Source organism: Platichthys flesus, chromosome 9 (assembly GCF_949316205.1).
Source record: "Platichthys flesus chromosome 9, fPlaFle2.1, whole genome shotgun sequence".
Classification (NCBI taxonomy): domain Eukaryota; kingdom Metazoa; phylum Chordata; class Actinopteri; order Pleuronectiformes; family Pleuronectidae; genus Platichthys; species Platichthys flesus.
The window spans coordinates 12,485,557-12,512,825 of NC_084953.1; the positions used below are offsets into that span (position 1 = coordinate 12,485,557).

Genomic DNA, 27,269 nt, shown 5'->3' on the forward strand with positions numbered 1-27,269 from the left:
GAATCAATTTAATTTACAAAACATTTATCTGCAAAACCTATCCGAATAACTCACCATCATTTAACCATTTGGGATAGCCGAGGTTTACTCTGGAATCAGGCAGTATGCTGCTGCTGCTGCAGAAACAAAACAAAACAGACATTTAAGGGCCAACAAACTGAGAAAATCACCACACAACCTATATGTGTCATTATTTCATGTCTAATTGAATATCTGGAGTAAATGAGAGGCTGTCAGGTGGGGAACATACTTCACTGTCGTCTCTTTGGAGCTTTCTCCCGAGCAGGGGATGACGTCTGCCTCTGTGTATCTTATAACAACTCAGGAAAAAACACCAAGGGGGAGTTGACAACAAGTGAGATGCATCTAACTTTTAATATGCTGAGAAATATTGACTCACTTTTCATCATTTGAATCACTATCCTGTGAAACGGGGAAAGTTCTTGACATGTTTGTTATTTTCTCAGGAAATAATCCAGTGATCTGGATGTAAAGATCGGACCTATAATTGGAGTTGAAATCTATTTTAAAGTTTGTTCTCCTTGTTAAGTGATTTTTTCTCAACTCATTATACACAGTTACATTCTGGGATGCTGCCCCGCATGTTCACTGTAAAGGATACTGTGCTCTGCCGTACTCCAGAGTATCGTCTCCATCCACGTCCAGGTCTGCGTCACTGTCTCGACACTCCTTGGAAGTAGTGCTCACCAGCATCGCACCTAACGAGACACAATACAATTTTCAGGATTGTCTTTATTTGATTGTACTTTATTTCTAAGGTTTTATTTTAGAAGCACACGATGTGACTCCAGCTGTCAGTCAGGGTGCAACAAGTTTGCAGGTCAGGGAATCTTCTCAGGTAAAGCAAAGTGCTACTTTTAAGTGAACCCTCGAGGCGCTCTGCTCCACTGTAATGTGGACTGAAAAGTTCAGTGATTTTTCAACTGCCACTCAGTCACATTATTCACCCTCCACTGAACGACATCACATACACACACACACACAAACACACACACAAACACACAGAAATGTATCCTTACCTTTAAACCCTCCAACCATAGATGACATCGGTATCCTTCTCCTCTCGTTCCACTCATTCTCCAATGGCGCCAGGTCAAGTGAACCCTCCTGGAACACACACACACGTGCACATGAAGAACACATGTCTCTGTCTGCATGAATATGTCCGTATGCCTCCTGTAGCCGCGAGCTGCATATCTGCTTCTGTGTTTTCATAGCTGTGAACCAACGCCTGTAGTGTTTTCACATGGATACACACTGAGCTGACAGTGAGCCTGATGCTACGTGAACAAAAGGCTGTCAACAGCGTCACAGGGTCCAGATCACATGACACCCCCCCCCCCCCCCCCCCCCAACCTCTACATTTTATATACATATTCATATCTTACTTTAGGATTTTACAAAAATAGATTTTCATGTGTCTTTGGTTCTAGAAAAATGAAATCACATACATGTCCGTCCTCTGGTTTCCTCCTCTTCAGCTTTCCAATCCTGACTGGGGACAGACAGAAGAAAAACAAGACGGTGGAACGGTTACTTTAGAGGAAGGACTTAATTTGGTCTCCAATGTTTTATGTAATCATTTAGCTTTTTTTGTATTTGTCCTTGATTTATTAATTCTCACATTTGAGACTTCCTCTTTCTTTACACTCAGCAGTAATTACTGAGAAGTCCAATTTAAGTTTTGGGGTCCTTGTCTTTCCTGATAGGAAACACTGATGAGGTCAGAAAGTGGAAGCAGGTTTCAAGGGAAGTCGCATAGAGGAAAATAAGGGTATGTATGCAAATAATTAGGGGGAAGACGGGGGGGGAGAAAACTTTTCATTTGGCTAAAAGGTGATTTGATTACTTGGGGGCGGGGGGGAAGGATTTTGTAAATATTTTTTGGAATCTAAATTTTATTCCTGTTTAGCCTGTTTTCATAATGGTTCATTAAATTATTGAAGTAAAAGTAAATAATTTATACAGTTGCATTCTCTTTCATGGTTCACACACTTAACCATATGCAGAGGACCACTGGTTTGTCTCCGTAAAAGGGTCTTATTGACGTCTACATCAGTGGCATTCCGATCATTTAATACCATATTATATTACATCATTTAACACGTTGCACCAGACCTTTATAAGAAAATTATTTCTATCCTACCGAAAAATGTGTTTTATGTGGTGATCATGAAAATGATAGAATGACATAGTCCTCATTATTTTGTTCCAGTTTGAGTTCACATAAAGTACATGTTTCTATTACTATTCACATTTACACATGAGACAGTATGAATCAGGTTCCAAACACAGTCCATTCAGATTTAAATACTTGATTTTCAAGCCAAAGGCACACACATGGAACAGGGTGTGTGTCGGTGGAGATTGTCGGGCAGAAAAAACACTGCTGTGCAACATTCACATGTAAAAACTTTTTTTCGTTGCTTCAGCTCATTTCACAAAGTTTCCAGCTCACTTGAGAACAAACCTGCCCCAAAGTCACAGTAACACACACAGAGCCAGAAGAACAACACTTACAGTGAAGAGTGAGGAGACTCAATGTGCAGGGCTCCACACACACAACAGACGACAACACTGGAGGCACAGTTCCCTGCCCCTGTCATCTCACCCCCCTCCTCCTCCTCCTCCTCCCTCCATCCTCCTCCGATATAAAAGTTAACATGGCAGAACATCAACCGCACCTCCTCTCCCACTCTGACCTGACTGACTGCGGATTGCACGGGGGGACATTAAGTTTTAGGGCCCTCTAATTCCCGCTGGATGACAGTACTCCCCCCCGAGGAGGGTGGGGGGGGGGGGTCACCCAGATAGCTGGTGGCCGTGACCCCGAGTGCCGCCATCGCAGCAAACATAATGAGGGTTAAAGAGACGGTCATAGATGAGGAAGAGCTCATCAAACAGAGAGAGAGAGAGGGAGAGAGAGAGGTTGATTAATCAACAGAGGACCCCCCCCCCCACTCCTCCTCCACCTCCTCCATCTCCTCTTCCCCCTTTCTTCTTCTTCCTCCCTGACGTGTATTTAGAAGCTCATTATGCTGTCCTGTTATAAGGCCCCAATAAAGGCTAACAGACCTCGACAGCGCTGGCAGTTTGAGGAGTCCGCTAAGAGCCTGGAGAATCGAAGTGCTAATAATAACAGTAGTAAGATGTCCGCTGTGTCAGCTGCGGCTATAGGGAAGTAGATCTATACGTGTATATTAGTGCAGAGACAGATGCACTGTCTTTATACAGTGTGACCGCAGTAAATATACAGGTTACAGTCGAGTTATGGTATAAAATCCAAATATGGTGGTTTAAAGTAATCAGTCATGCAGACAACACTTATATTAGTGTAAGCATGAGGTTCAATTCAATATTGATGCAAAACAATATCTTACACCCAAAAAAATCTCACCCTGAATGATTTAAGTTCATTTCATATTGACTTTGAAAAAGAATCACTTTCCCCTCTTAAAACGTATTAATCTTACTAATCTAAGGCAGGAATTAACTAAGTCAAAGTTTTGCTTAATACGCGACTCAAACAAGATAAAGCCTATGCTGTATTTTAGTAAAAGTAAAGTTGTCTTTAGTTTGATTCAAGTGAGTGTGGCGATGCAGAAGGAGCTTCTCGGTGAGTCTTACCAGCTTGTGTGCAGTCTAGGTGGGCTCCTGCGATGTGAGGGCGTAATGGGGCAGATTTGACGTAGCACCTGCACCAGCAGAGGTCATCGACTGTTAACATATCAAGAGGTCAAAGTTGAGAGGTTAATAGCTCCTCTGCTCGTGTGGGCGCTAGGCCAGTGGAGATGGTGTGGGAAAAAAAGGGGGTGATATCTGAGCGACTGGGGAGGGAGGGGAGGGGTTGGACCAAACACAACTGGGCGCATCAGCGTGAACAAAGGCAACTATAATGTTGTTTCATTTCTCAAACTAAAGACCTGTCTGACTCCGCTGTGCTGAACTCTCGGTGAGCAGCAACGCAACACAACAAGTTCACTCTGCATGCGTCAACGTACCATTCAGTCTCGTGTGTCTGTTGGCCCGCACACGGAGAAACGTCTGCAACAAACAGAAGACCGACATCAGAGTATTCAACATTTCTATCACGATTTCTTTAATTGGCATTTGTACTTAAAATAGTATCTACAGGTGTGGAGCTATTATAATCTTAGCTAGGGAATAAAGAAAAGGAGTTCTGCTGTTAAGAAAAACATATCGAGCATATAAAGTGTCTTATATTTTACATAATATTGCATTTCCATATTTAAATATCATGATCAGCTCCACTTGTATTACTTTGTTTACTCTGTATATCCATCATTTCTATGTCTGTCGTGGAGGAGGGGTCCCTGCTCTGTTGCTCCATTAATTTTCTTTGGCGGCTCTTTTGCTTTTCTAAATTGTGGTTGTATGTAAGTATAATTAAAATGATGTATTTATGTTTTTTTTTTCATTTGTTTTATCCAAATCTAGACTCCATTGTACATGTTTGAAATCTGAAATCTAAATCTGACACCGATTTCCTCACCTGGTATCGGTCAGAGTGAGGGTCGTCGGCCGGTCGAGGGGGAGACGTGGGAGAACCTCCTTCACGCTTTATGTGCAGAGAGAGAGAGAGAGACTGGACAGGAGAAAACAAGAAAGAAGCGAAAGGAAAAGAGTTAAAGACAATGATGCTGGATGTGACTTTTTACTGAAAGATATCACAGGTGGGTTTTACCTTTGGGGCTCGTACCAGGTGGCTGTGCTGCACTGGAGCGGCACTGTAGAGAAGAGAGGCAAATTATACAGATGTTGAACAAGCTTGGTGATAGAAAAGTGCACACACAATCACAACACACAATCTTCTTAAGCAAAACACATACACAATTTTATCTTATCTCGAAAAACAACCTCTGCTTTTGTCTTGTCTAAATTTGTATCAGAGATTGTGTGTCACCTCATTTCAGTCTTGCTCACTATACAATTCCACAGTTAGAGCTATAGTTACATACACTCCCTTTACACACACAGAGACACACACACAGACACACACACACACGCACACACACAGTGTCCCCGTGGGCCAAGTTCAATTTGAAACCATTACTGTCCACGGAGCGGTCGTTAAGCAGATTTGGAGTGTAATGTCTTTATTGGAGGAATCATTCTTCTGGTCTAAGCAGCAGGTAATGTGTGTGCATGTATGTGTGTGTGTGTGTGTGTGTGTGCGTGTGTCTGTGTGTGTGTGTGTCGGGCTCAAAGCAGCCATTAGTGGGACATTATCCGCCCGCTCTATGATTTGCTGCCTTGAGGCCGGAGGCTGTAATATGAAATATGTAGGGAACAACGAGGCAGCTTGTAAACACGGCACACAGGTGACAGGGAAGACGGGAGATACCACCAGGAGGAAATTGAAAGGGGGGTGGGGTCCCTCTAGCTAAAAAAAAAACTGTCAAGATTAATTATCAGAAAGCTGAAGAGAATCAAAAGTCTGCGCTGTAAATAGAAGTGGGGAAAAACATATGAAGTGAATTTTATTTGAGGATAAAAAGGGAACATAAAGATTTAGAGGATTATAGAGTGATCTGGAGGAAATGACAGAGTGAGTGTGATACCTGATTTGTTGCTGGGCCAGTTTGGTTAACTCCTGCTCCATGTGTTCCTGCAGCTCGCAAGGTCGGAGAACAGCCTGGCACACGGGACACATGGGGGCCTGAGCGTCGTACAGACCCTTCACCTTATCTGGAGAGAGGAGGAGTGACAACGTGTCCGTTAGAAAACCTGTGCCATGATTTTCATATTGTCTGTGCTTGGCAGGTTATATGAGAACATGCATTTAAGAAAAGTGTGCCAAAGAAAACACGAGGAGAGAAGATAGAATGTGATTTCTTACACATACACACACAGATTTAACTTCATGCGTGAATCCAAAATATAGAATGTCTGTCTTTTACAATTAGTACACATACTCCACGTAAACAAGTTAAATCTGTTAAACAATAATGATTATAATATAATAACTAGTATAACCCTATTACTCAAGGGTGGACATTTTTTCAAAAACTTGTTGCAGAAAAAAGTTGCAGAACAACAAATGAATTACAAGTAAAACTCTTGCTTTCATTATCCGAAATTAAAAGTAATGAAGTATCAAAAGCTAAATCTAACGAACATATAAACAGCAAAGGAGCTAATTATGCAGTAAGGTGACTGTTGTGAAAGCCGCCTTGTGTTTCCAATCATATTTTTGGATTGTTTGGAAGGTGTACACTGCATTTCACTGTAATGTGGCTGTTTTGAATAATTATACAGACTCCAGACTTCAGACTTTATTGTCCCCTTGGGGGAATTTGTTCTCACAGCCATTCCAGTACAATCAACACAGACAGACACATTTCAACAGAGCCACAGACAGGACATCACATGAAACATAAACCAAAAAACCCTCCTGTACAAACAAGCAACATTCACCGAGGCAGTTTGTTCGATGTTTAGCAAGTATAAAATAGCACTACATAGAAATATTTGAGTAAAGTAGATACAAGTGAAAGTTGTACTTAATCAAAATTACTTTCTTCCACTGTTATCACATGATGCTCTGCAGTTGTGTATCTACAGTATTAGTGTGTTCTGTAGACTGACTATTGACAGACGGTGGGAGTGAAATAAGGTTTTACACACACACACACACACACACACTGTGATGGGCCCCTGTTTTCAGTGTGTTGACATCATAGGCTGTCAATAGGAACATTACCCAGGAGGGCCCCTCGGCCCATTGGGTCCCACTGATGGATTACTGCCATAAGCAGCCAGCTGGGAGCTCTACTATATCAAGATTTTACCTAGTAGATGAGGTGATTTACTCCTGAAAGCCATCAATCACATGGGCAGAGCTAGTAGGCAAGATGCACCTAATTTCCCATCAGAAGGGAAAACAGATGACAGGGCTGGAAATCACAATTCAACACTTCTCAATATAGAACATAAACAGGTTGGTGTGTGTGACAGGGTTGACCCCTCACTGTGGAGCACGGTGGACTGAACTTCCATGAGGACATTGGTGGAAGACTTTGGACCAGCTCTGCTCCAGATGACCAGGGACATGACGAGCCTCTCTTTGCGGCCGGTGCCGTGGCCTGACATCAGTTGAGCTCTGAGACCCCGTAATGAGGAAACAAATAGGACAAAATGGCCTCTAAATAAAACATGCGGTAGAAAATAGAAAGTGGAGTCAGGTGTCCTTGGGAGAGTGACAGCTCTACTGGTTTCACCCCCCCCTGCCCCTCCTCCCCTTTCTCTCGCCTTTTTTGCATCCCCTCGCCGAGGCCTAAATGACTTTTCCCGACACGCATCGAGCGTTCCCGGGCTTTCTGCGCTCTGCCGCCCGGAACATGCAGGCATCAGTAAACAATGAAATCTCTGGGCTGAAATTGAATTTATAACCACATTACCTGCACAGATAGCGTCTCTGAATGGCGCCGCGATAAGAGCAATGGGATTTGATTTTCAGGTGTCTTATTGGTCCACTTTTTGGGATAAGCACCCCCCCCCCCCCCAACACACACACACAAACACACACCTCCCCCCTGCTCCTCCGACTACAGCGACGCCGCCACCGTACACCTCCGCCTCGCGCACACATCAGATTTAATGGCGTGGCCGTTTGGCTGTGCATGTTCGGATCCAAGGATGAGCGTGTGAGGGTTTTTGCCGGGGCCTGATCTCACTGGGCTTATGTGCTGCGCTGTCGTAAGTGACAGTTGTTGGTACATGACCACCTTTTTTTTTTTTTTACACGTCTCCATCCCCCTACTGCCCCCCACCCCCACCCACATAAACCCTGTCAGTATCAGTCAGCCTCAGCCCCTTCTCACCCTGGGGGGTCTCAAACACACAACAGGGGGCTGTAAAACCTGCCTGTAGGCTTGTTAACTGTTCTCTCACTACGGCAACTGGCCTGGATGGATTGGCCCTCTCTCACCAGGCTGTGCTAAGTCTGACTGGCCCATCGCTTAATGGATTCACTGTGTCTCTGTCTCCGATTGTTTCCTTTTTCTGTCTTTGTGTCTCGCCAGTTCAGGACCTCCTTTCCAGCCTGTCTAGCCTTTGGCCAGCTGCCATTTGCTCTCTTCTCACTTGGGACGATGTTTGTATGACTATATTTAAATCTCGCTCCCGTAAAGACACACTGCATGGAATAGAATCTTAGTTAGTTTACAATTGACTTTTGATGTGCAAGTGGAAAACCTTAACACCTTTTGAACGGCAAGGACACTAAATCCACTTTTACACAACTGCTGTCAGAGCAGAATAGAACAGACGAGCACAAAAATATAATATGAATATTGTGTTTAGTGTTTAGTTTATCTCCCCATGGATTTGAGGACAACACAACCCTGGGGCGAGTAGCCCATCAAAACACTTTGATCTGTCTGTCCCATCCCCACTATCAAGCACATTCTAAAGTTTTATCTCTTGAAACAATAAAAGATCACCATCCTCCTTCTCCCCTTGTACGACTGATTGTCAAATCCAGTTTCTGTTGCTCTGCATCAAGACGTGGACAGTAACTGTCCTGGTTTCAGTACTCGCCACAGAAACAGAGAGATCAGAATCCCGCTGACAAATCCTCAAAGCATCGAGTCCCCCGAGGACCTGGGTAATGGCCGATGCCAGCGCCCATATGACGGCTGCCAGTTCTGCTGATGCAGATGCAGCGGAGACGCCTAACGTGACCTTTGGTGAATGCCACATCACATCAGGCCTGGATGTCACCCGCTGACATTATGCTGGGGCATGAAAAGGCTGTTCTGCAGGGGAGACATTGTGACGAACGTCCCCCCGGTGACAAACCTGTGGACGTGGTTATAATTCTGATTGACGTGAGGAGGATTGGACTGGTTTGAATGGCAAGGGACGAACAAGCAAGCATCCAGGGGAGGACGTGGAGCTTGTGTTGCATCGGCTGCTCCTTTTTTTTCCGCTTTCGTTGGCGATAAAGTGCTGAGACAACTCACTCCAACTGGCATCATTATCCCAATCATCAAACAATTCTCTAAGCACATCAGAAATCCCTCTATAAAGCCATAACAAGCACAGACTCTATATAACCAGTAGGCATGTAGAGATTGGCGGGAGGAGTGTAGTTAACGCTTGGCAGCTAATGCTGAAGTGGTGGGTTGTGGAGGCAGGTCCTTGGCACAATTTCAGAGGAGATTGAGGGCTATAAAAGCCATTGGCTCCTGCCACACCTGTACCCCTCCCTATCCCGCGGCCTGCTTCCTATTTAAAAGCATCACATGCAGGATATTAGTCAGGCTTTTTTGCGTCTGTGAGGTAAAGCTAACCTCTGAAGCAGAGGGGGGAGAGGGGAAAGTATGCAGGCCGCCGTTTGTTTTTTATTGGGGAAATAATGGCCTATTGAGAGGTTGGGTATTTAATGAGCAACATAATAGGCCCTGTAGTAACACATCTGCTAGGAGCAGAGTCATTTCCTCAGCTTTCAAAGGCTGCTGCTCCAGCCTTTGAAACAGCAAGTCCAGTTGCCTTTAACTCATTTCTTCGAGATATCTGCTTTGTATTAATTGCAGAATTGCTACACCGGTAATATGTACAAGACCAATGTGCCGCGAGGTTCCGCGTTCAATTCTAACCACATTCACCAGCCGAGGGAGGTACACCTCCTCTCCTGGCTTGACCTCAAATCTCTCCCTGTCCAATCTAATTCCAGCATCCTTCAAAACTATCCTTCCCTACTCTGCAATCAATTGTGTTTAATGTATTAAAGACACTCACCACAACCACCGCAACCTTTGGCCCTTGCACAAATCAATGCCTCGTTAGACCCCTAATGATCATTCATTGACTAATAAGATCTGTATCAACCTCTTGGAGAACATTGATTGGCCTTTGGCCTCTGCAGTGCTCTGTGCATTACGTGGACAGCGGGAGATGGCAGCTGTGAGTCCTGGGGAGTCTGATGATGAAAAAGCTCCTGGTGGGAATGGACAGGAATCCTAAACCCCAAATAGACTCATTCTGAAGCACCTCAGGCCAAATGCCCTTTCTTCTGCCCTGCAGATCAATGGACATAACCTCTCTGACCACAAGTCAATCAGTCCACAAACCCCCAATTCCTCTCCCTCTCCCACTTGCTCTTTCTGTCTCTCATCTTCTCCATTAGTCCCTGCAATTGTTCCATCAGGTGCAGGCGTGGCTCAGCATGTATGTGTGCAATCATCTGGCTGATGGAGAGTGGACTGAATAGCTGTGCGACAGTGTCCCTGTGACCATATTTCCCTTCTCAGGACCTGGGGGCAAAGATCGAACCCTGCCTCCACTCCGCTGCTACCAATCAATCTGACCCTCATTGAGATGCATGGCTCAATGATCTTTGATAGTGACTTACAGATTAGAGAGAGGGAGTGGAAGTCATGGGGAGAGTTAGGACTGTCCTTGGCTATTTTTCTGCTGATATGAGGCTACTTACAACCAACCTCACAGGAAAACATCTTTGATTCATCCTACTGTGATTGGGTTGGGTTGGTTTTCACATACAGCGAGTTTTGGGTCTGGTTCAATATACTGTAAATATACTTCATGAGCGAATACAAGCAAACTCACCATCAGTTCTTATCTTATGGTGCAATCACAGGAGATTGTGTCTATTTGGGTTGAAAAGAAGATGTTCTTTGCCAACATGAGAAAGATGAGTAGAAATGTCAAACGATAAAAACCACGCCTTGTTTATGCAAAGAGTTTCCAAAGATGTCAAAAGATGCTGTGATGTTATTCAAAGGGCCAAATCCAAACAATGGGAAATTGCTTCAAAGCGTTTGAAATAGCAAAGATTTAAAACCGGATATAGTCAAAGATGAGTAGAAGAGTGAAAAGCATCAAAGATCACTGGAACCCAGTGGCTCAATCACTGTTGAAGCACAGGCCTTCTGTCCAAGTTGGTCACGTTTTAGTAAATCCTCAAACTCAGTTGAGGCTCACTAATCAAAGAGGATTTAGGGTATTTTCCAAAAATGCAGGATGATTGTATGTGGGTGTTACGAAATGACACTGACAGCCGAGGACTCTGTTATCACAGGTGAAGGTTGTCCTCAAAGATGACCTTTGACAACAAGATCAATCTGGATGCTGCAGCTTTAACTTTTATCCTCTATAAATAAAGTTAATATCATTTTTATTATTAACTCTGCTTTGTGGTTTAGTTTGAGCAGAGAACAGTACATCCTTCAACATCTGGAAATCAAACCCCAGTCCTGCCTTAAAGGCGGAGACAATGCCTACTAAAGTCTGCCCTGTCAGAAGGTGGCGCTGTTGTGACTATGGCTGCATTGTATTCTTTCTGTTGGGGGATGATGACATGTAAAATGTAAAAAAAAGACAAACCTTGTTTAAGCAAATGCTCTTAGCAGACTGGTCCTGACTGACCCTTCTTTCCATTTGGTAAATTTCCAAATGCTTGCTTTGAATTAGGTCCATTGTGGCTTGATGAAGACATTTACCATGTTCATGAAAAATGTTGCTTTTATTTTCAATATTTTACGAATAATGCACTTATCACCTATTTTGTACTTTTACAGCTGCTTGTGTCATGTGACTGTTCTGCTCCAAAAAAGGATTCAGTGCTCACGCTGTAGTTTGATTAACCTAGGATGGTGTGAATCCTCGCACAACTTCCCCAGACCTTTGTTACCCGCTTTCCACTAATTTCTTGTCCTCCATCTTATGCCAGGCAGCAGTGAAACGCAACGTTCATGATCCTCAATCCAAACTTGAGATATCATCAGGCTCATGCTCGGAGCAGCAAAATGCCAAATCCAGCGTCTGACATCTGTTAGCAGACGGGTGTCTGTCAAACTCTGAGCAGTCGCATTGGAACAGGAAGCCGCTGACAGGGGACAGTCATACAGAGCTGTTCACCGGTGGCCTGTCACTCATCCTGTACTCACGAGACAGACGGATGAAATGTTCACAGATCAACTCTGTCACGGTGTATCACACAGTCAGGACTTCAACCTGCCTCAGCAAACGTCAGGTAATCAAGTCCTGTTCATCGGGTAAGGTCAATTTAAGTACATGTCACCAAGGGGGACATGAATAACGTGAGATTTTAAGGATTCAGTCTCGGATGGATTTAATCTACCACGCTTCGGCTTTTTTTAAACTAAAAAGTATAAAGGAACAGCAATGAAGCAATAAAACGTCATGTTAGTGAGTAAGTCAGGAAAACACATAGAACTGCTCCTAGTTATTCATATTTGTGAGGACAAGTTTGAGCCTACAACCTACGGAGCGAGGCCATTTGGGAAAAGTGAGGCCCTTATAGCCGGTCCTCACTTTGTGACCCCCCCTTTGATGGACAGTTTGGGGGTTTAAGACTAGATTTTAAGGTTAGGTTTAGGTTAGGTTAAGGGTTAGGGTTATGCATTTAGTTTGGATGGTTAGGGATAGGGTGAGGGGGGGCTAGGGAATGCATTATGCCAATGAGTGTCCTCACGAAGATAGAAGTACAAACGTGTGTGTGTGGGGGTCAAAAAAAGGGAGAGAGAGTGAGAGAGACATCAAGAGACTAATAGATCACAATCTCTCATTAGAGAGTAATTAGATTGGCTCCAAAAATACAGATCACTATTACCTGGACCACTGGTTAATAGACATTAATACTCTCTCTAACTCTCTGTCTCTCTCGCTCTCTTTCTCTCTGTGTCTCTCTCTCTCTCTTATTATTCCATCGTCTCCTCATCACTTCTCGTTTTCTCCTCCCCCCCCCGCTCTCGCTCTCAATTAGTGCTTAATAAGGAGAAAATGAGAGGATCGCTCCGTTGCTTGCGTCAACTTTTTCTAAACAGTTTAATTACGCCACGACTCAACAACAACCACAGAGCCGACGGAAGCAAGTTCCTTCTTCATCCTTGAGCAGTCGACTTCAAGTGTCAGGATCACTCTGTGCTGGTATGTCGGTAAATATTCTTTTCATCTTACTTCGCAACATACTTTGTAAATGAAAAGCACCAGAGAACAGCCTGAAACTCGTAGCATCCAGCAGGTGCCAATTCTGACACTTTGCAGTGACACATGCGCCCAAGCTGCGTCTAACTTTTCCAAATAACACATCACACCACAGTTTTGGCAATTTAAAAAAAGCTGAACTCAACTGGAGCAAAGTGAGTGAACACATCTACCAGCAGACAATACAAAATTATTGTTCTGGCTGCAGCTATCAGGTGCATGAGCCGCATTGTGAAAATCTAGATGAGGTTCCCAGATGGCGGTGAGAGGTTTAGGGCACAGTTATTAGCACAGTTACAGCATCTAACAAAAACTATATGACTCCATGTGATCGAGATTGAATATGTATGAGGAGGGGGCTTTTTATCCATAAATCAGGAACACAGGACTGGATCCAAGTTCACAAAGTCCAGTCTGTTGGATTACAGTGGACTGTAAGGGCACCTTGAGCACAACACACAAGGTACAGTTTGCATGAAGTGGACTGGTTAGAGTGGGATGCCGTAACTATACGACTGTTCTGTTCCCGCCTGGAACTGGAGTGACGTGTCATAAGATCAGGCAAGTCAAACAATGCTTGACCTGTTAAAGCAAAACATATGAAATCAAGTTTATGTACATCAAAGTGGAAGAGACGAAAAGTTTATGATTGAATTTACTTTACTGCTGTTGGATTTAACATAATGGAAAGTAAACACCACGGTGCCTGGCTGGGTGTAGAAGTTACTGCACACCATGTTGCGATAGTATGTCTCAGGTCTAATAAAATAAATGCTACTTGAAATTTTGGCAGACGTAAACAAGAAACCACAATTGGAAACACAAAGACGCTGAGATGTATGGAATCAATGGAAAGTATTTACATGAACATGGTTACAAAAAAAACTACAGAGCAATGCCGCTTTTCTGCCAACGAGGTGCATTACTGCCACCTACGATGTACTAACATAAATCTTACTGAATATGGAATCACCCAGAGAGAGAGAAAGAAAGAAAGAAGAACAGGGGAAAATCCACAAGAAGAGTTTTAAAAGACAGATTTTCAGGTATTCGATTCTGCAGATCAAAAGGGCTTTGCACGTTTGATGCACATATCCTGACATCTGTCGGAGAGAAAGTCATAAAATAATCATTTATGATGCACAAAACTTACAGATAGATCACTTTAAAATAGCTGAAATCTATCTGATGGAGCAACCCAGCGAATCATTCCATACAAACAAGAGGAATTAAGAAAGAACGTTTTGCTGAGTGGATTCCTATAGATTAAAAATATAATCTGCATTTTATTATGATTTTTATATCAGCGCTTGCCAAAGTCTGGCTAGGAATAAAAAAGAATAAGAAAAACAGCACCACAATGAAAATGCCAGAAATGTTCATCTGCTGTTTTAGAGTAATTACATACACACACAATGCCGTGCTCTACCAAGGACACCCCCCCCCCCCCTTGCTTTCCCCTCACACACCTGTCCCACATACAATTAGTGCAGTGCAGGTGAGCAGTGGGGACCTCAGCCATTAGGGAGCAGCCCTGGGATTCAATGTGGGTGTGTGAAGCCCCTTGAGGCCTCCAGCCAGAACTTGTTGATACTTTTAGACAGCATCCCTCCTTTCAGCCTCATCAGCGGGCTTTATCACAGATAAGCCAGATCTCTTCACACCTCTCCTGCAGATAACATCTGATACTGTCACAAACCCAGCGACCGACTGCTGCTGGTACGAGGCGAGCACCAGCACCTGGCGCTGTGTGATGCACCGGTGTTTGGGTTAGTCACACTTCCGAAAGGATGTTATTGTGTCTGCCTGGATGAGGAAACAATTACGGCAGATGATCTTCAAATAGGGGAAAAAGATAGAGACGGTTGAGCAGCTTATCTCCACTAACCAACAAAGGGAAGAGATCATCTGGATCTCGGAGGATTACTTTATTCTTTTAAAGTTGAAGACTTAAAATCTAGAAAAATCGTTTATTTGAATATAAATAACTACTTAGGCCAAAGGAGATCATGTTTTCACCCCCGCCCTTTTGTAAACAAGATTATGTTTACAAAAAACTACTGTATGGATTACTGGGAAACTTGGTTGAAAGATGTAACATTGCGAAATGGGGCATTTTTCCAGATTTTTGTGGAATTCCTCAAACAATCCTGCATTTTAGGGGACTGGTATTTATGAGTGAGCGTGATTTCCTGCCATTCTACTTTTTTTCCATTATCCAAGAGCATCATTACAATACAGGATTACTGAACCCCAAATGCTCCTGATAACTGCTGTGCCAACAGTGTATGAATGGTGTGTGATACAAATAGTGCCGCGTAGAGAAGCCCTGTATGAAAGTGCTGTGAGTGGGAAATATAAATCTGATTTGTGATTGTGTTGTCCGACTGTTGGAATCTGCTGTGGTTTAAGCATTAAAGTGCAAAGAAATGTCAGCAGTAAATAACGACTGTTATAGTTGTTGTTTTCTTCTGAGGATAAATCACTGCATGTTGTGTCTGGTATCCCAGCACCACACTCCCTCTCTTCAGCCCGGCACCTCGTTGAGAAAAAGACATATTGAGCTTTAATGTAACACTCTGAGTGGAACGGTGACCTTCCACATCACACTGTAAATGTACTTTCGGTGATAGATTCATTGTGTGTGTGTTTGTGTGTGGGTGTGTGAGACTAAGAATGTGATTATGCACGCATTGTAATGGTTTGTTCGTTAAAAAGAGGGTGGGAGAGTGTACAAATGTGTGTGTGCTCATGTATCTATCATTTACACACACACAGACACCTCCGTGTAGCCCTGGTGAGCGCAGCACAGTGTGATCCCCATCGATACGCCCCTCCGACCCCCCCCCCGTCAGCAAACACAGGAGAACAAAGAGGCCTGTGGCAGCGCCAGCGGGTATAGATCTTCTCCCCAGTGTTCTGGCTCAGTGGGGTCACACAGGAGCCGCTCACAGTTCAATCTCCTCCACTTGACTGATTGGGAGCTTTGAGCTGCTGCTAATGAGACTGGACCCGCTCCAGTCTGCAGGACCCCGAAACCAGCCCACCCAGAGCAGAGGATCCAGAATTCAACGGTTTCAAACAGGGATTCAAGTGTAAACTAATAAAGGCAATAACCTTTTATTATATATGATTGGTGAGATACAGAATACAGACACTGCTGGCACATGGTAAGATAAAAATGATGCTGAACACATTTTGAACAGTCTGACACAACCTGGAGGGGTGTTACGTTAAATGTATCTTCATGGATATTCAGTTATTACATTTTTATTTCCAAAGTACGTTTTTCTTTTTTTTTCAGAGCAGAAATTCAAAGGTTTCAAAGTTTCCTTTAATACCAAGATTATAATTGAAATGAAAAGAAGTAGAATAATCAGTGTTAAAATGACACCATAGAAACACATGGTTTAAGCAGGTTTGATTCAAATAGGAGGGAGTTTAAGTTAATGATATTTATGTGGATACTCATTAGATAGATTTGAAACTTTTTATCTCAAAAGTATGTTTTTTGTCAGAATGTAAATACTAATAAATCATATAAAACCCAGATATACCTAGTCCAGAATTTTATAGGAAAGGTATGTGACACTGTCAGACACAATGTAAAAACTAGGTTCGTATTAAGCTATTTTGTCTGTTGCAGGCTAAAGAACTGAGCCCAAGGATTCTGTGATTACACCTGTTCCCAATACAAAGCAGATGTTCCTGTCGATGTTGTATCAGGTCTGATTAGTACTGAAAACTCATTGGTGGATCTCACTGGACGAACCTTTACCTTGAGCTGGTACAGTGAGACAGTGTAAAATGACATAAAGCTGCTGTATAACTTTTCCGATGTGAAACTCAGATACAGTAGCATCGCCGCTCTATGTGCCATAATAGAGTAATTTGCATTGAAACAATCCACAGCATGCATCCCATAATCATTCAGTGATTGATTTGTAATTGCACTAATAGGGTCACGACCGAGACAATAGGATGTGTGAAGCAGAGTCACTGCTCTTACTCAGCCTCACAGACTCACAGTGGGCCTGCCGAGCTCTGCCTGTGTGGTCTATGGGGACAATTAGCACAATCTCCATACTAATGGAAGCCTGTAATGGACACTGCTGAGCCTGCCAGCCACTGTGTGTGTGTGTGTGTGTGTGTGTGTGTGTTTGCCTGTGTGTTTGCATATGCATGTATGTGAGGGAATGTTTGCATACGCGCATATCTTTTGGGTGTGAGTGACTTCCTGTGTGAGAGTCTGCCTGCCCTCTGTGTGTGTGTGTATGCACACTGACTTCCTGTCTTTATGTATGTATGTATGTATGTATGTATGTGTGTGTGTGTCCACCACTGTGAGTGTGCAAGGAGGCAGTAGCCTAGATTTTTGACTAAGGTTAACCCCCTCACCCTCTCTCCACTTTGCGTGCGGCTCGAACCCTGATCCACGGCCACTCATTAGCACCATAATAAAGAGTTGAGACGACACGTAAAAAGGTTATATACTGCTGGACTGCTGTTTTCCTACCAATTAACAGGCCTGTGATTTATGGCGCGAACCCGATGCTATTCTCTGAGGAGAATTGGGGGAGTGTTTACACCCCTACACAGCGGGGTGAGAGGTCAGTCCGGACAAACTTTGACCTTTGAGGCAAAAGGTGCACTGGCGCTGATGGGAGTTTGGCGAACAGCTAAGCAGCACTGAATGTGGCAAAATCAATCAGGGGGTCTTTAGGATGCATGTGTAAGTACTCTGTGTTTGAACTGTCACGTGCACATGATTGTGTAAGCCGACAAATATTAACTTGCTTTCTAAAGATGTCTCCCAGCCTTTAGTGCACTATGCTTGAAATTAATGCACTATATAATGCCCTCGAATATTCCCACGGTAGAATGATCAAAATCAGTCAGTGCTAATGCAAAATTAAATTCTACGGAATCAGAAATAATATTCGATCGCCCACTATAAATTGTTGAGTGTGAGTGTTTATTCCCTGTTGAAAAAAAACTTTCAACAGGGAATAAAACTGTAGAAACCTCAGCGAGATTAGACAAGTAAAATATATATGTACACAAACATATTTGCACATCTTCTATAATGGCTAACAATCGTGTGTATAAAGCTGCTGAGTGATGTCGGGCCGTCATGTATTTGGGAGCGGAGGCGATCACGCTTGGCATTCCTTTGACGTGTTGGCTTTTGTAACGCTCCTCCACAGCTGGGAGACTTGCAACAGGCACAAGTGACATGCTGTAATGAGGTCTGTGTGTGACACCCGGCACACACGCAAATACAACACACACACGCATACGCTGTATATAATATATATATACATGTATGTGTGTGCGTGTGTTCGGCTGCCATCCACACTTGCAGGATTGGTGTGGTCTTGCTGTCTGTCTCCTCTGCTCCTCAGCAGCATGTGTTTAACCTCAGCGCTTGGCCCCTGCGCCCTCTCTATCTGCCTGACTGATTTGTTAGGCTCCGGGGACACGACGGAGGTGTGTGTCAGTGCATGTGTGTGTGTGTGCCAATTGTTACGCATATGCGATTCAATCTTCAGAAATAGCCCCTCTACCTTTACCTCAAGCCTTTCTAACACACACACACACACACAAACACGTGCACACACACACCAGGTCTTTGATGTGAGATCAGAGGCAGCTGTGATGCAGGTCGATCAGGTGCACAGAGCAGTGGAGAGATGTGAGAGAAGGAGGGAAAATGGAGAGAGGGGAAGAAGGAGAGATGGCCTCTGTTAAAACAAGGCTGGTGTGTTAACGACCCCGGGCCCTGTCGTTATTCTCCCCTGTTCTCTCTCTCTCTCTCTCTCTCTCTCTTTCACTTTCTTTCCTCGTGTCTTTCTGTGTACTTGAGCCTCATGACATCGAAGCAGCGCTGCTCGTGTGGGGCCGAACACAGTAAAAGACGGAGGCAGATACGATATATGCCATGACTCATGTTTCGGCTGAACATGCTGTTGACCGTCTAACAGGTGCTGATGGGCACTGCAAAACACACACACACACACACACACACTCACACACACACACACACACACACACACACACACACACACATTTCCCCCTGCTACTGTAAAAGCCTTGTGCCAGACTTATAGAAATCCTGTCTGTCTCCGACACGCCGTGTGGTCCACAGCCTGAGAGTTTTGACTATGCCTGCACAGAAGCTGTAACACATAAACAGATACACACGCTGCACTCCTGATGCATTCACATATGCATGAGCACTATACCAGACCACACAGACAATCAACATCGAAATGCATGAGGAAAATCCCCCCCCCCCCCCCCCCCCTCTCTCTCCTCAGTCCTTGTAGGATGCAGGGAGGGAGGCACGGAGCAGAGAAGTTTCCCCTCCTGCCAGGATGAAAGCTTCTTTTACTTGGGAGAACATTAGGAGAACAAACTACCATCACAACAGGAGGGGGAACTGTCAACCGCGGCGTGCTCTGACATCAAACACAGCCGCCATTAATATTGTAATGCTTCCTCCCTGCATGTTTGAAATCAAGACAACCAGTGTGGTCAGCCAGAGCGCGGGGATGCAGATGTCACTTTTATTTTGGGATGATGCGGCTTTGAAACAACACTGTGCTCCACTGGAAACAGATTTTTGTGTACTTTTCTTTCTAGTCTGTGTTTAGATGACCCAAAACCTTGTAGAATTGTTTAGCTCTTTTTATTCTTCACAGTTTTACTTCTGGTTTGCCATAAGCCCATGTGAGTGTGATGCTTGATGTATAGAGGGCACATGTGAGTCCACCTAATAGGGAGCTTTCACCCTGGGAATAATACTGGACAGCGGATACTATATGTGTATGCATGAGCATCGAGTGGCTGCTTATTGATCTCCCGTGGTCTGCCGCTGGGATGTAAACACTGTGTCTTTCAGCGGGAGGCTCCACTCGATACGAGCAGCCGTCAACGACTGCTTCACAGAAAACACGGACGCCCTCGCTTATATCTAATCAGCACGCATGGTGGGAGTGTGCGTGAGGTAGAGGTTCTGCATGTGTGTGTGTGTGTGTGTGAGATAATATTATGCATGAAAATAAATTATGGAAAATATGCACAGACATGTTTTGGTTTAAAAAAAATCGGAGGAAGTATTTTGATCATTTCCACGATGTGATTACTGATTGATCACAAACTTCTCTTTGAGTTCATCCTGCACAATTTGGCCTAAACAACGAGCAAATAGAATTTATTTTCCATCTTTATGTGACCAACTGTGATCCGGTTTCACACTGCACACGATGTGAGTCTGCACACAGCAGAAAGGAGCTGGTGTCCTCGCTGAGCCGACCTGCAACTCTTCACCTAACAGCTTCTTCCTTTGCATTTTTTATATTTGAAAGAGCATTTTTGATAAATAGCAGTGAGTGTTAAGCACACTGACAGATACATCGCATTTCCTCTGACCACTTCATTATAAAAGTCAAATTGTGTTTTGCTAGTTCAATGCTTTTAATTTTGAAACGGCAACAGTGGGATATATTTGGATTGTCACCACAGACACTGATTGCGTAAAACTGCAAATGTATAAATATTGCAATACTTTTATCAGCAGGCTATAGTATAAATTATCTAGCCTCACTTTGTGATAGATAGCGGTTTAACAGACTTGGAGGTATGACTTTTTCACCTGACATCAGTAATAAAGAAAAAATTAAAGCCATATCCGTCTAAACATGTAGAAGCAGAATCACACCCACCTTCAGACACACACACACACAAACACACACACATACACACACATAAAACACGCACAAAGCATGTAAGCCGCGTCTGGAACAAGCTCAAACCCATCAAACGTCACAGCACAGATAATCCATGTGCCAAATCTAAGATGAATCTATGTAATATTGATTCTGTCCGGGCGCTGCACTAGTCCGCTAACAACCCATGAATAACCGACCGTGGAGAACACTTGCACACTGAGCCTGTCTGCTGGAGAACCATAATCGTGTGTTATGCTTAAATGTTTGCCCTCTATTAACTCGCAGGATTTATTTCACTCAGGTGAGGATGTGGTGAGTCTCTCAGTGTCTCGTCGTCCCAGTTGGGAGGAGTCTGTATCTGACTCAAGGGCCTGACGCTTGGGTTTTATTGTAGTGAGGAGTTTGTTCAACGTTCAACACCTGATTCACATTCATTGTTCATGTACTGCGTATGGTGCAGTTGATCATGTCTGGAAAAGCAAAGTTTTGAAATCTGACTAATATGATTTAAAAAAGTCCTTCAGAAAACGAGCCTGTTTAATTTGCATCAAATTTCACAACATGAGATAATTTCTTTTCATAACAATTCAGTGTTTCACCGATCAAAGCCATTATTGAACGAGCCACGCATGAGGTGTGTGAGTGAATAGTGAGCAACAAACATTCATGAAATGAAAGACTCTGAAATTGTTATTGTCAAAGAGGCTCCAGGACATACGTGTCGTTGGAATGAGGAAAAAAGAAAGGAAGACGAGATAAATCGGTGAACACATTATTCTGTCGGGTGGACAACAGTTGAGTGTCTTTTATTGGCCTCCGTGTTTCTCTTTGTCCACTGTGCAGAGTAGGATTCTCAGTTTTCTGACGGCCACATCCAGAAGCTCGACATGTTACAAGTATCACAACACAGGGGCTGTCCAACATCTGGCTCCAGTTATCACAGCCCTGCCACCTCAGTAAGATACACACACACACACACACAGACACACACTGTCAGCGTCTGGCCGAGGTGTGTTTTTTCGCCACTCCACGCCTCCGCTTTCCCAACTTGTGTTTCTGGTAAAGGGCCATTTTAGTTCGAGCTCAGGCCTGCGGCGGAAAGCATCTCCCCGAGGAAAATAAGCATGACTCGCTCCAGTGAAGACATCTGCCCTTTGAAAGCGAGCATGGCTGTTTGAACAGCTGTCAGAGCACGCCGTGCTTCTCAGACCTTCCCTGATAAAACAAGACGCGAGTCTTGGAGGGAAATATTGTCAGAGGAGAGACGCTCGATGGACAGAAGGAGACGTCCACTGGTAATGTTGGGAAGAGGCGCCCTACCTGCTCGTTGTGTCGATTTACAAGAAGCTGAAAGAGGATCTAGAGCCCTGTGTCATTGGTGCTCAGAAGTGATGAATATGATATAGATTACTGTTCGTTTTGGGCAACCTGTGAAAATAATGACGATAACACACTCTTGAGGTAGCAATGCATGTCACTATCAATAAATTATAGATCCTTGGGGATTTTGTCAACTCTAGAGAAGTATGCAAACTCCTACACAGAAAAGTCCTTAGTTCGCCCACAGAACTGAGGAGAATTAACTTTACCGCAATGTGTTTTCTCCATAAAATCAGGGGAAAGACCCATCATATCACTGTTTATACAAAAATACCTCCACAAAGTGTAAGATTCTGCAGCATCAGACCGTAACAGTCTAGTGTCCTGGGTGATGTCAAGAAGTATGACTAATTCCTAACGTGGACATGTTTGAGGGGAGACCATGGCCCTCACTGGACACCCGCACAGACAGTCCCTAATGAAGATAACTTAGAAAGTATGAAAGTGGGATTTTATGGTCTAGTTTGTGATTCAGTGAGAATTTGCATTGCCGTCGCTGCAGCAGTGTGCGAGCAGCAGACGCTCTCACACCCCAAGAAGATTTCAAGCGTAACACTTGAGACTTTTGGTCCTGAAGTGACTGTCTGTTACCCAGTCAAGAGGAACAAGTGTATGTCAGACTTAGAAAAGTGCTGGGAGCTCAATTGCATTAAAGCTCTTAGTTTGCCTGAGCTCCAATCTAATTGGATAAAGCTGGAAAAGCAGCTTCCAATGTGCTCAAATCCATTTTTTCCCCCCACTTTTTTCCGGACGGGGGGAGGTGGGGGGGTGATCCCCGTGTTCGGTTCCACTCCGTCTTTTGTCCTTGTCAACATTCCCCAAATTAGATTCCCTAAATCAGGAGGTGAGGGGTGCACACAAGCACGAGTGCACCGAGCAAACATTGTCAGACAGACACACCTCTCACGCCAGCGCCGCCTGGCATCCCTTCCTTTCCCGTCCTTATTAAAATTCCATATTGAGATTCCTTCCTGCCACTCCGCCTCCCTGGCCCTGTCACTCAGCCCCCAGCCCGCGACAAAATCAGCAAGTTTCAACAAAGACGCACATATATGCATAGAGACACACACACGGCGCACAAGCCAAACTTTTCTTAAGACAACTCGTCCCTGCTTCCGCCCTTTATGTGTGGGATGAAAGTTTCCTTTAGGTGATATGTACGAGAGCGTGCATCAGCGTCTCCCCCCTTCTGCCTTCTCCCCTCTGTGCCCCCCCCCCCCCCCCCCCCCCTCCGCGAGCATTGTCATTATTTTCGATGGTGTCCCCCTCTGATCTGCCGAGCCTTTGGGTGCTCTCTCTCTCTCTCTCTGTCTTTGTCTGGTCCCTTTCATCTGTCAGGCGCTCCCCTTGGCGACCGCCACTGAGGGGGTTTGATTTCCCATCATGCCTAGCATTGCCTTCCTGACTCCGGCTCCCTCTCTCTCGCTCTCTCACTCCCTCCCCTCCCTTCTCCCTCTACGGCGAGTGTTGTGCCCTCGTGTCTTCGGGCAATTATCCCCGGGAGTAATGAGGAGCGTCTCTTCCTCCACAGCTCGCTGACTGACACCTCTCCCACTCATTTGTCAACAAATCAGACGACTGGTGTGGGCGGCCATGTTGAGCTGAGGGTTGTCGTTGGGATGCTCGGTCTGTGGCGCATCGTCACGTCTCTCTCTCCCTCTCTCTTTTTCTCTATCCTCCTCCATCCCTTCCTCTCTATCTCTGCCACCTCGTTATCTCTGACAGGGTGTCATTCGTTCCAACTCTTACTCCTCCTATGTCAAGCCTCCATACGCTCCGATGTATTTGTGTTGCTCAGCTGCCAAGAAAAGTCTGACTTCCAAAAGGCCTAATGGTCATATGGGGCTAATGATCACTAAGCTGAATAAGTGACACTATTCAATTTACTTGTGTCAGAGTCAGTCACAGCCGGCCTCTGTAAACCCTCTGCCCTGCTAGACGATGAAGACCAGAGTGCAAAAGGGGGAAATACTGTCGGATACATCTTTGCTCATAAAGGCTCCTTTCAATTTGACACCTTTAGTCGACGCGGCTGCAGAGGATATGTGAATCTCTGCTGCTGTGTCGGTGGGGAGCAAGGTCTTGATGTGCTCAATTAAACTCTGCAGAATTCACCGCTTTAAAAGATGTGAGACGTGACTTTGTGTGAGTTTCACATGTGAGCAGGGGAAGCGGTGCATGTTTACAGACAGGAACATGGATCACATGTGTGGTTTCTGTGAGTCGAGTACTCACTGTGCTCTTTGCGCTCCTCCGGGCTCGATGAGGCCTCTCCATCAGACAGCAGGCCCGACATGGAGAACAGCTTCCTCCCTGAGTCCTCCCCGGCTTTGAGGCAGCCGCCCAAGGAGCCAAAGTCAAACTCCTTCCCCTCCACGTCTGGGAAGCAGCTCTTCAGCCTCTTGGCCGGGGTGAAAGCGGACTGGTAAACCCCGCACTCCCTCTCCTCTTGCGGAGAGGAGAAAGGTCGGAAGGCGCCCACTCCACTGTGGTTGAGCATGCCGAGCGTGGAGCAGTCCAGGTTTGGTGGGGTGAACTGAGGGTGCAGGTGGATTAAGGAGGCCGGGAAGTCTCGGGTGGAGAAGGTGCCTGACATGGGGACCTGGCGCTGGTACATGGAGGTGAACGTGTAGGAGGCTGAAGGGAAGGGGAGGTGGAGGTCCTTCTCCATGGAAGCGGGGATGCCGAAGGGCCTGGGCGCCTGGCAGGGGACCGAGGCGTCCCGGCTGGCCTCGGCGGTGGAGGCGAGGACCATGAGGGCAGGGGAGGCCAGTGGAGCTGGCAGGTAAGAGGGGCTGTCCATCTTGAAGGGGCGGTGAAGGTCCATTCACCTCCCTGTTAGTGGTCCTGAGGAGAGAGAGAAGAGAGTGTGAACTAAACGTGAGAGGAAAATACTAATCATCTTAAAACGATGCATTATTCAGTTTAGACAAAAAGTAAATATTTCCTTCCAACATCACTGATTTGAAATAATTCAATTGAGCTTTCTTAAAAGTAAATATGTTAAATATCAGCAAAAAAAGTATATTTTCTTATTATTTAGGAAAATTCAAAATCTTAATCTCTGCTTTTTATGAAACACATTTGCAACTCTGGAAAAAAAAATATTATAGTTTTGGGCTAATTTTATTTTATTAAAAAGGGTTGGAGGAGGCCTAGTATAATGTGATTGTAAACAAATAATTAAGATGAAATAAATTGCTAATAAAAAACATAGATCGAGGAAACCTGAAACAGATTTATTTGATGGTGTGGTGTAAACAATTAGATTTGGGAAAATCCAATAAATTTGGAAAAGGAAAGACTTTTTTTTCTCTGTGAAGAATGAACTAATCATCAGAATGTATATAATTATCTCAGTAAATCAATGAATTGTAAATCACGTTGATTGTGTCTAATTAAAAAAAATCGTTCCCACGTCATTTTACATATTGAATATATAATTAACATGTTTGTTCTAATATGGGAAAAGAATTATTTACAAAAAGCTCAGAATAAAAACGAAAATAAAGAAATGTGGCTTCTTTAACAACAACAAGCTTCAAGTTGGACTATGACACATTTCAATCCAAAAACGTCTTCATCTAATTTTCCCTATTTCAAATATAAATTTAACAAAAAGAAAAACATGGACATTTGTGAAAAAACGGCTTAAATGTGAAATTATTGGCCTATGACTAACTTAAAATCACCCAAAACTGTATCAATCTATTTTTCTTATGTGTATGAACCAAAACATCTGTTTTCGAAATTATCCAGAATGAAAAGGAAGTTTGCGCACGTGTTTTATCGACTTTCTGTTCTTCACAAATAAAAACAATATCACATTCTTAAAGATTCAGTGACGACACAGAGACACTGTGATTTTTCCACACACATGTTCAGGAATTTCAACATTTAACATCTTCATGCGTTAAAAAAAAACACCCTTTTCTCAAAAGTCTTCACGCGCGCGTCAGGAGGTGTCCCAGCAGTTTTGCAGCGACGGCGCGCACAAGTTCCAAGTCTCAAACCCCGCGCGCAGCACATGGTCACCAAAATAACCAAGTGCTCCAACAACAACAAATGAAACAGTGGTTCTCTCGTGTGGTCGTGCAGACTCTCACCGTGATGAAGAACAGGAAGAGAGAGGTTTACTCCTCAACTCTCTCACGCTCTCTCCCTCTCCTCCAACTTCTGGTCTCAGCGGGGACGCGGCACTTTCTCCGGGACGCGCAGGAGCAGGGGAGGAAACAACGCGCGGTGCAGCCGTGTCCAGAGGTTCCTCCGTCAGTCCTCCTCCTGCAGATGTTGTCACGGAGTTGTGTTAAGTGGCGAGGTGCGTTTAGTTGAAGGAGGTGTAGCCGCTGTGGATGTGAGTGGACTGTAGCTGCGGGTCGGTCTGCCTCTCCTTCATGCGCTCCGTGCGACACCCCCCTCTCCTCCTCCTCCCCCTCTATCCCTCCCCTCTTTCTCAGTAGCCTCTTCCCCCCCTCCTCCTCTCCTCTCTTGCCGGCAAACCCCCCCGAGACGCTCTGCCTGCGATGGACACATTCAATTGCTTGCCCCTCGGTAAAGAGTGAAATTGAGTCAAAAGAAAAAGAACCGCGTTCGGTTTGGCCACAGGAAAAACACAAGAAAACATTCTGGCATATGTCAGAACATAGACATCATAGAGATAACAGGGAATATAGAATACAATGTAAAACTCTGTCCTCTGTCACAGCCATGAGTGTTGTATAATTACACCTGTAAACACCTGCGAATAGGGAGGAGACCACATGAGACAAGTGAAGGAACATTCGGACTCTATATCAAGAGATTTCAGTGTAAAAAGTCTGAATTCAGTGCGTTAGTTGTGTAGGTTAACACACTCAGATCATCACTTTCTGAGAGTTGGTGTCACTGCTCTGTTAGCGTGTGAATGGCAGCTGATGGAGTTCTCCTCTCCCGCATGCCTCAATGAGCGCCAAGTGTGACTGGCACCTGGAAACATTCCCCTTTGATGAGACACAATGCAAACCCATGGTATTATTTGTCACAGATAATCTGCTTTCAACTTCCACACATTACACGCAGCGACCTAATATCTACATTATTCATATCTGATCTCCGGCACATTGTCAGAAAGCACAGCTCAGAGCGCCACAAATCAGCCCAAAT

General features: G+C 44.5%; 1 protein-coding gene across 1 annotated transcript in view; it reads right to left on the reverse strand.

Annotated features, from left to right (window-relative positions):
* rnf220b (ring finger protein 220b) overlaps positions 1–24,954 on the reverse strand; it is a 28,264-nt gene extending 3,310 nt beyond the window's left edge. Inside the window, exons 1-11 of the mRNA XM_062395921.1 lie at positions 24,363–24,954; positions 5,604–5,730; positions 4,727–4,769; positions 4,535–4,627; positions 4,023–4,065; positions 3,649–3,738; positions 1,473–1,516; positions 1,041–1,128; positions 623–719; positions 251–310; positions 55–113 (exon numbers count right to left, since the gene is read on the reverse strand). Coding sequence (XP_062251905.1) covers positions 55–113; positions 251–310; positions 623–719; positions 1,041–1,128; positions 1,473–1,516; positions 3,649–3,738; positions 4,023–4,065; positions 4,535–4,627; positions 4,727–4,769; positions 5,604–5,730; positions 24,363–24,954 — 1,336 coding nt within the window. The remainder of the gene's footprint in view (positions 1–54; positions 114–250; positions 311–622; positions 720–1,040; positions 1,129–1,472; positions 1,517–3,648; positions 3,739–4,022; positions 4,066–4,534; positions 4,628–4,726; positions 4,770–5,603; positions 5,731–24,362) is intronic.
* Positions 24,955–27,269: the final 2,315 nt, after the last annotated feature.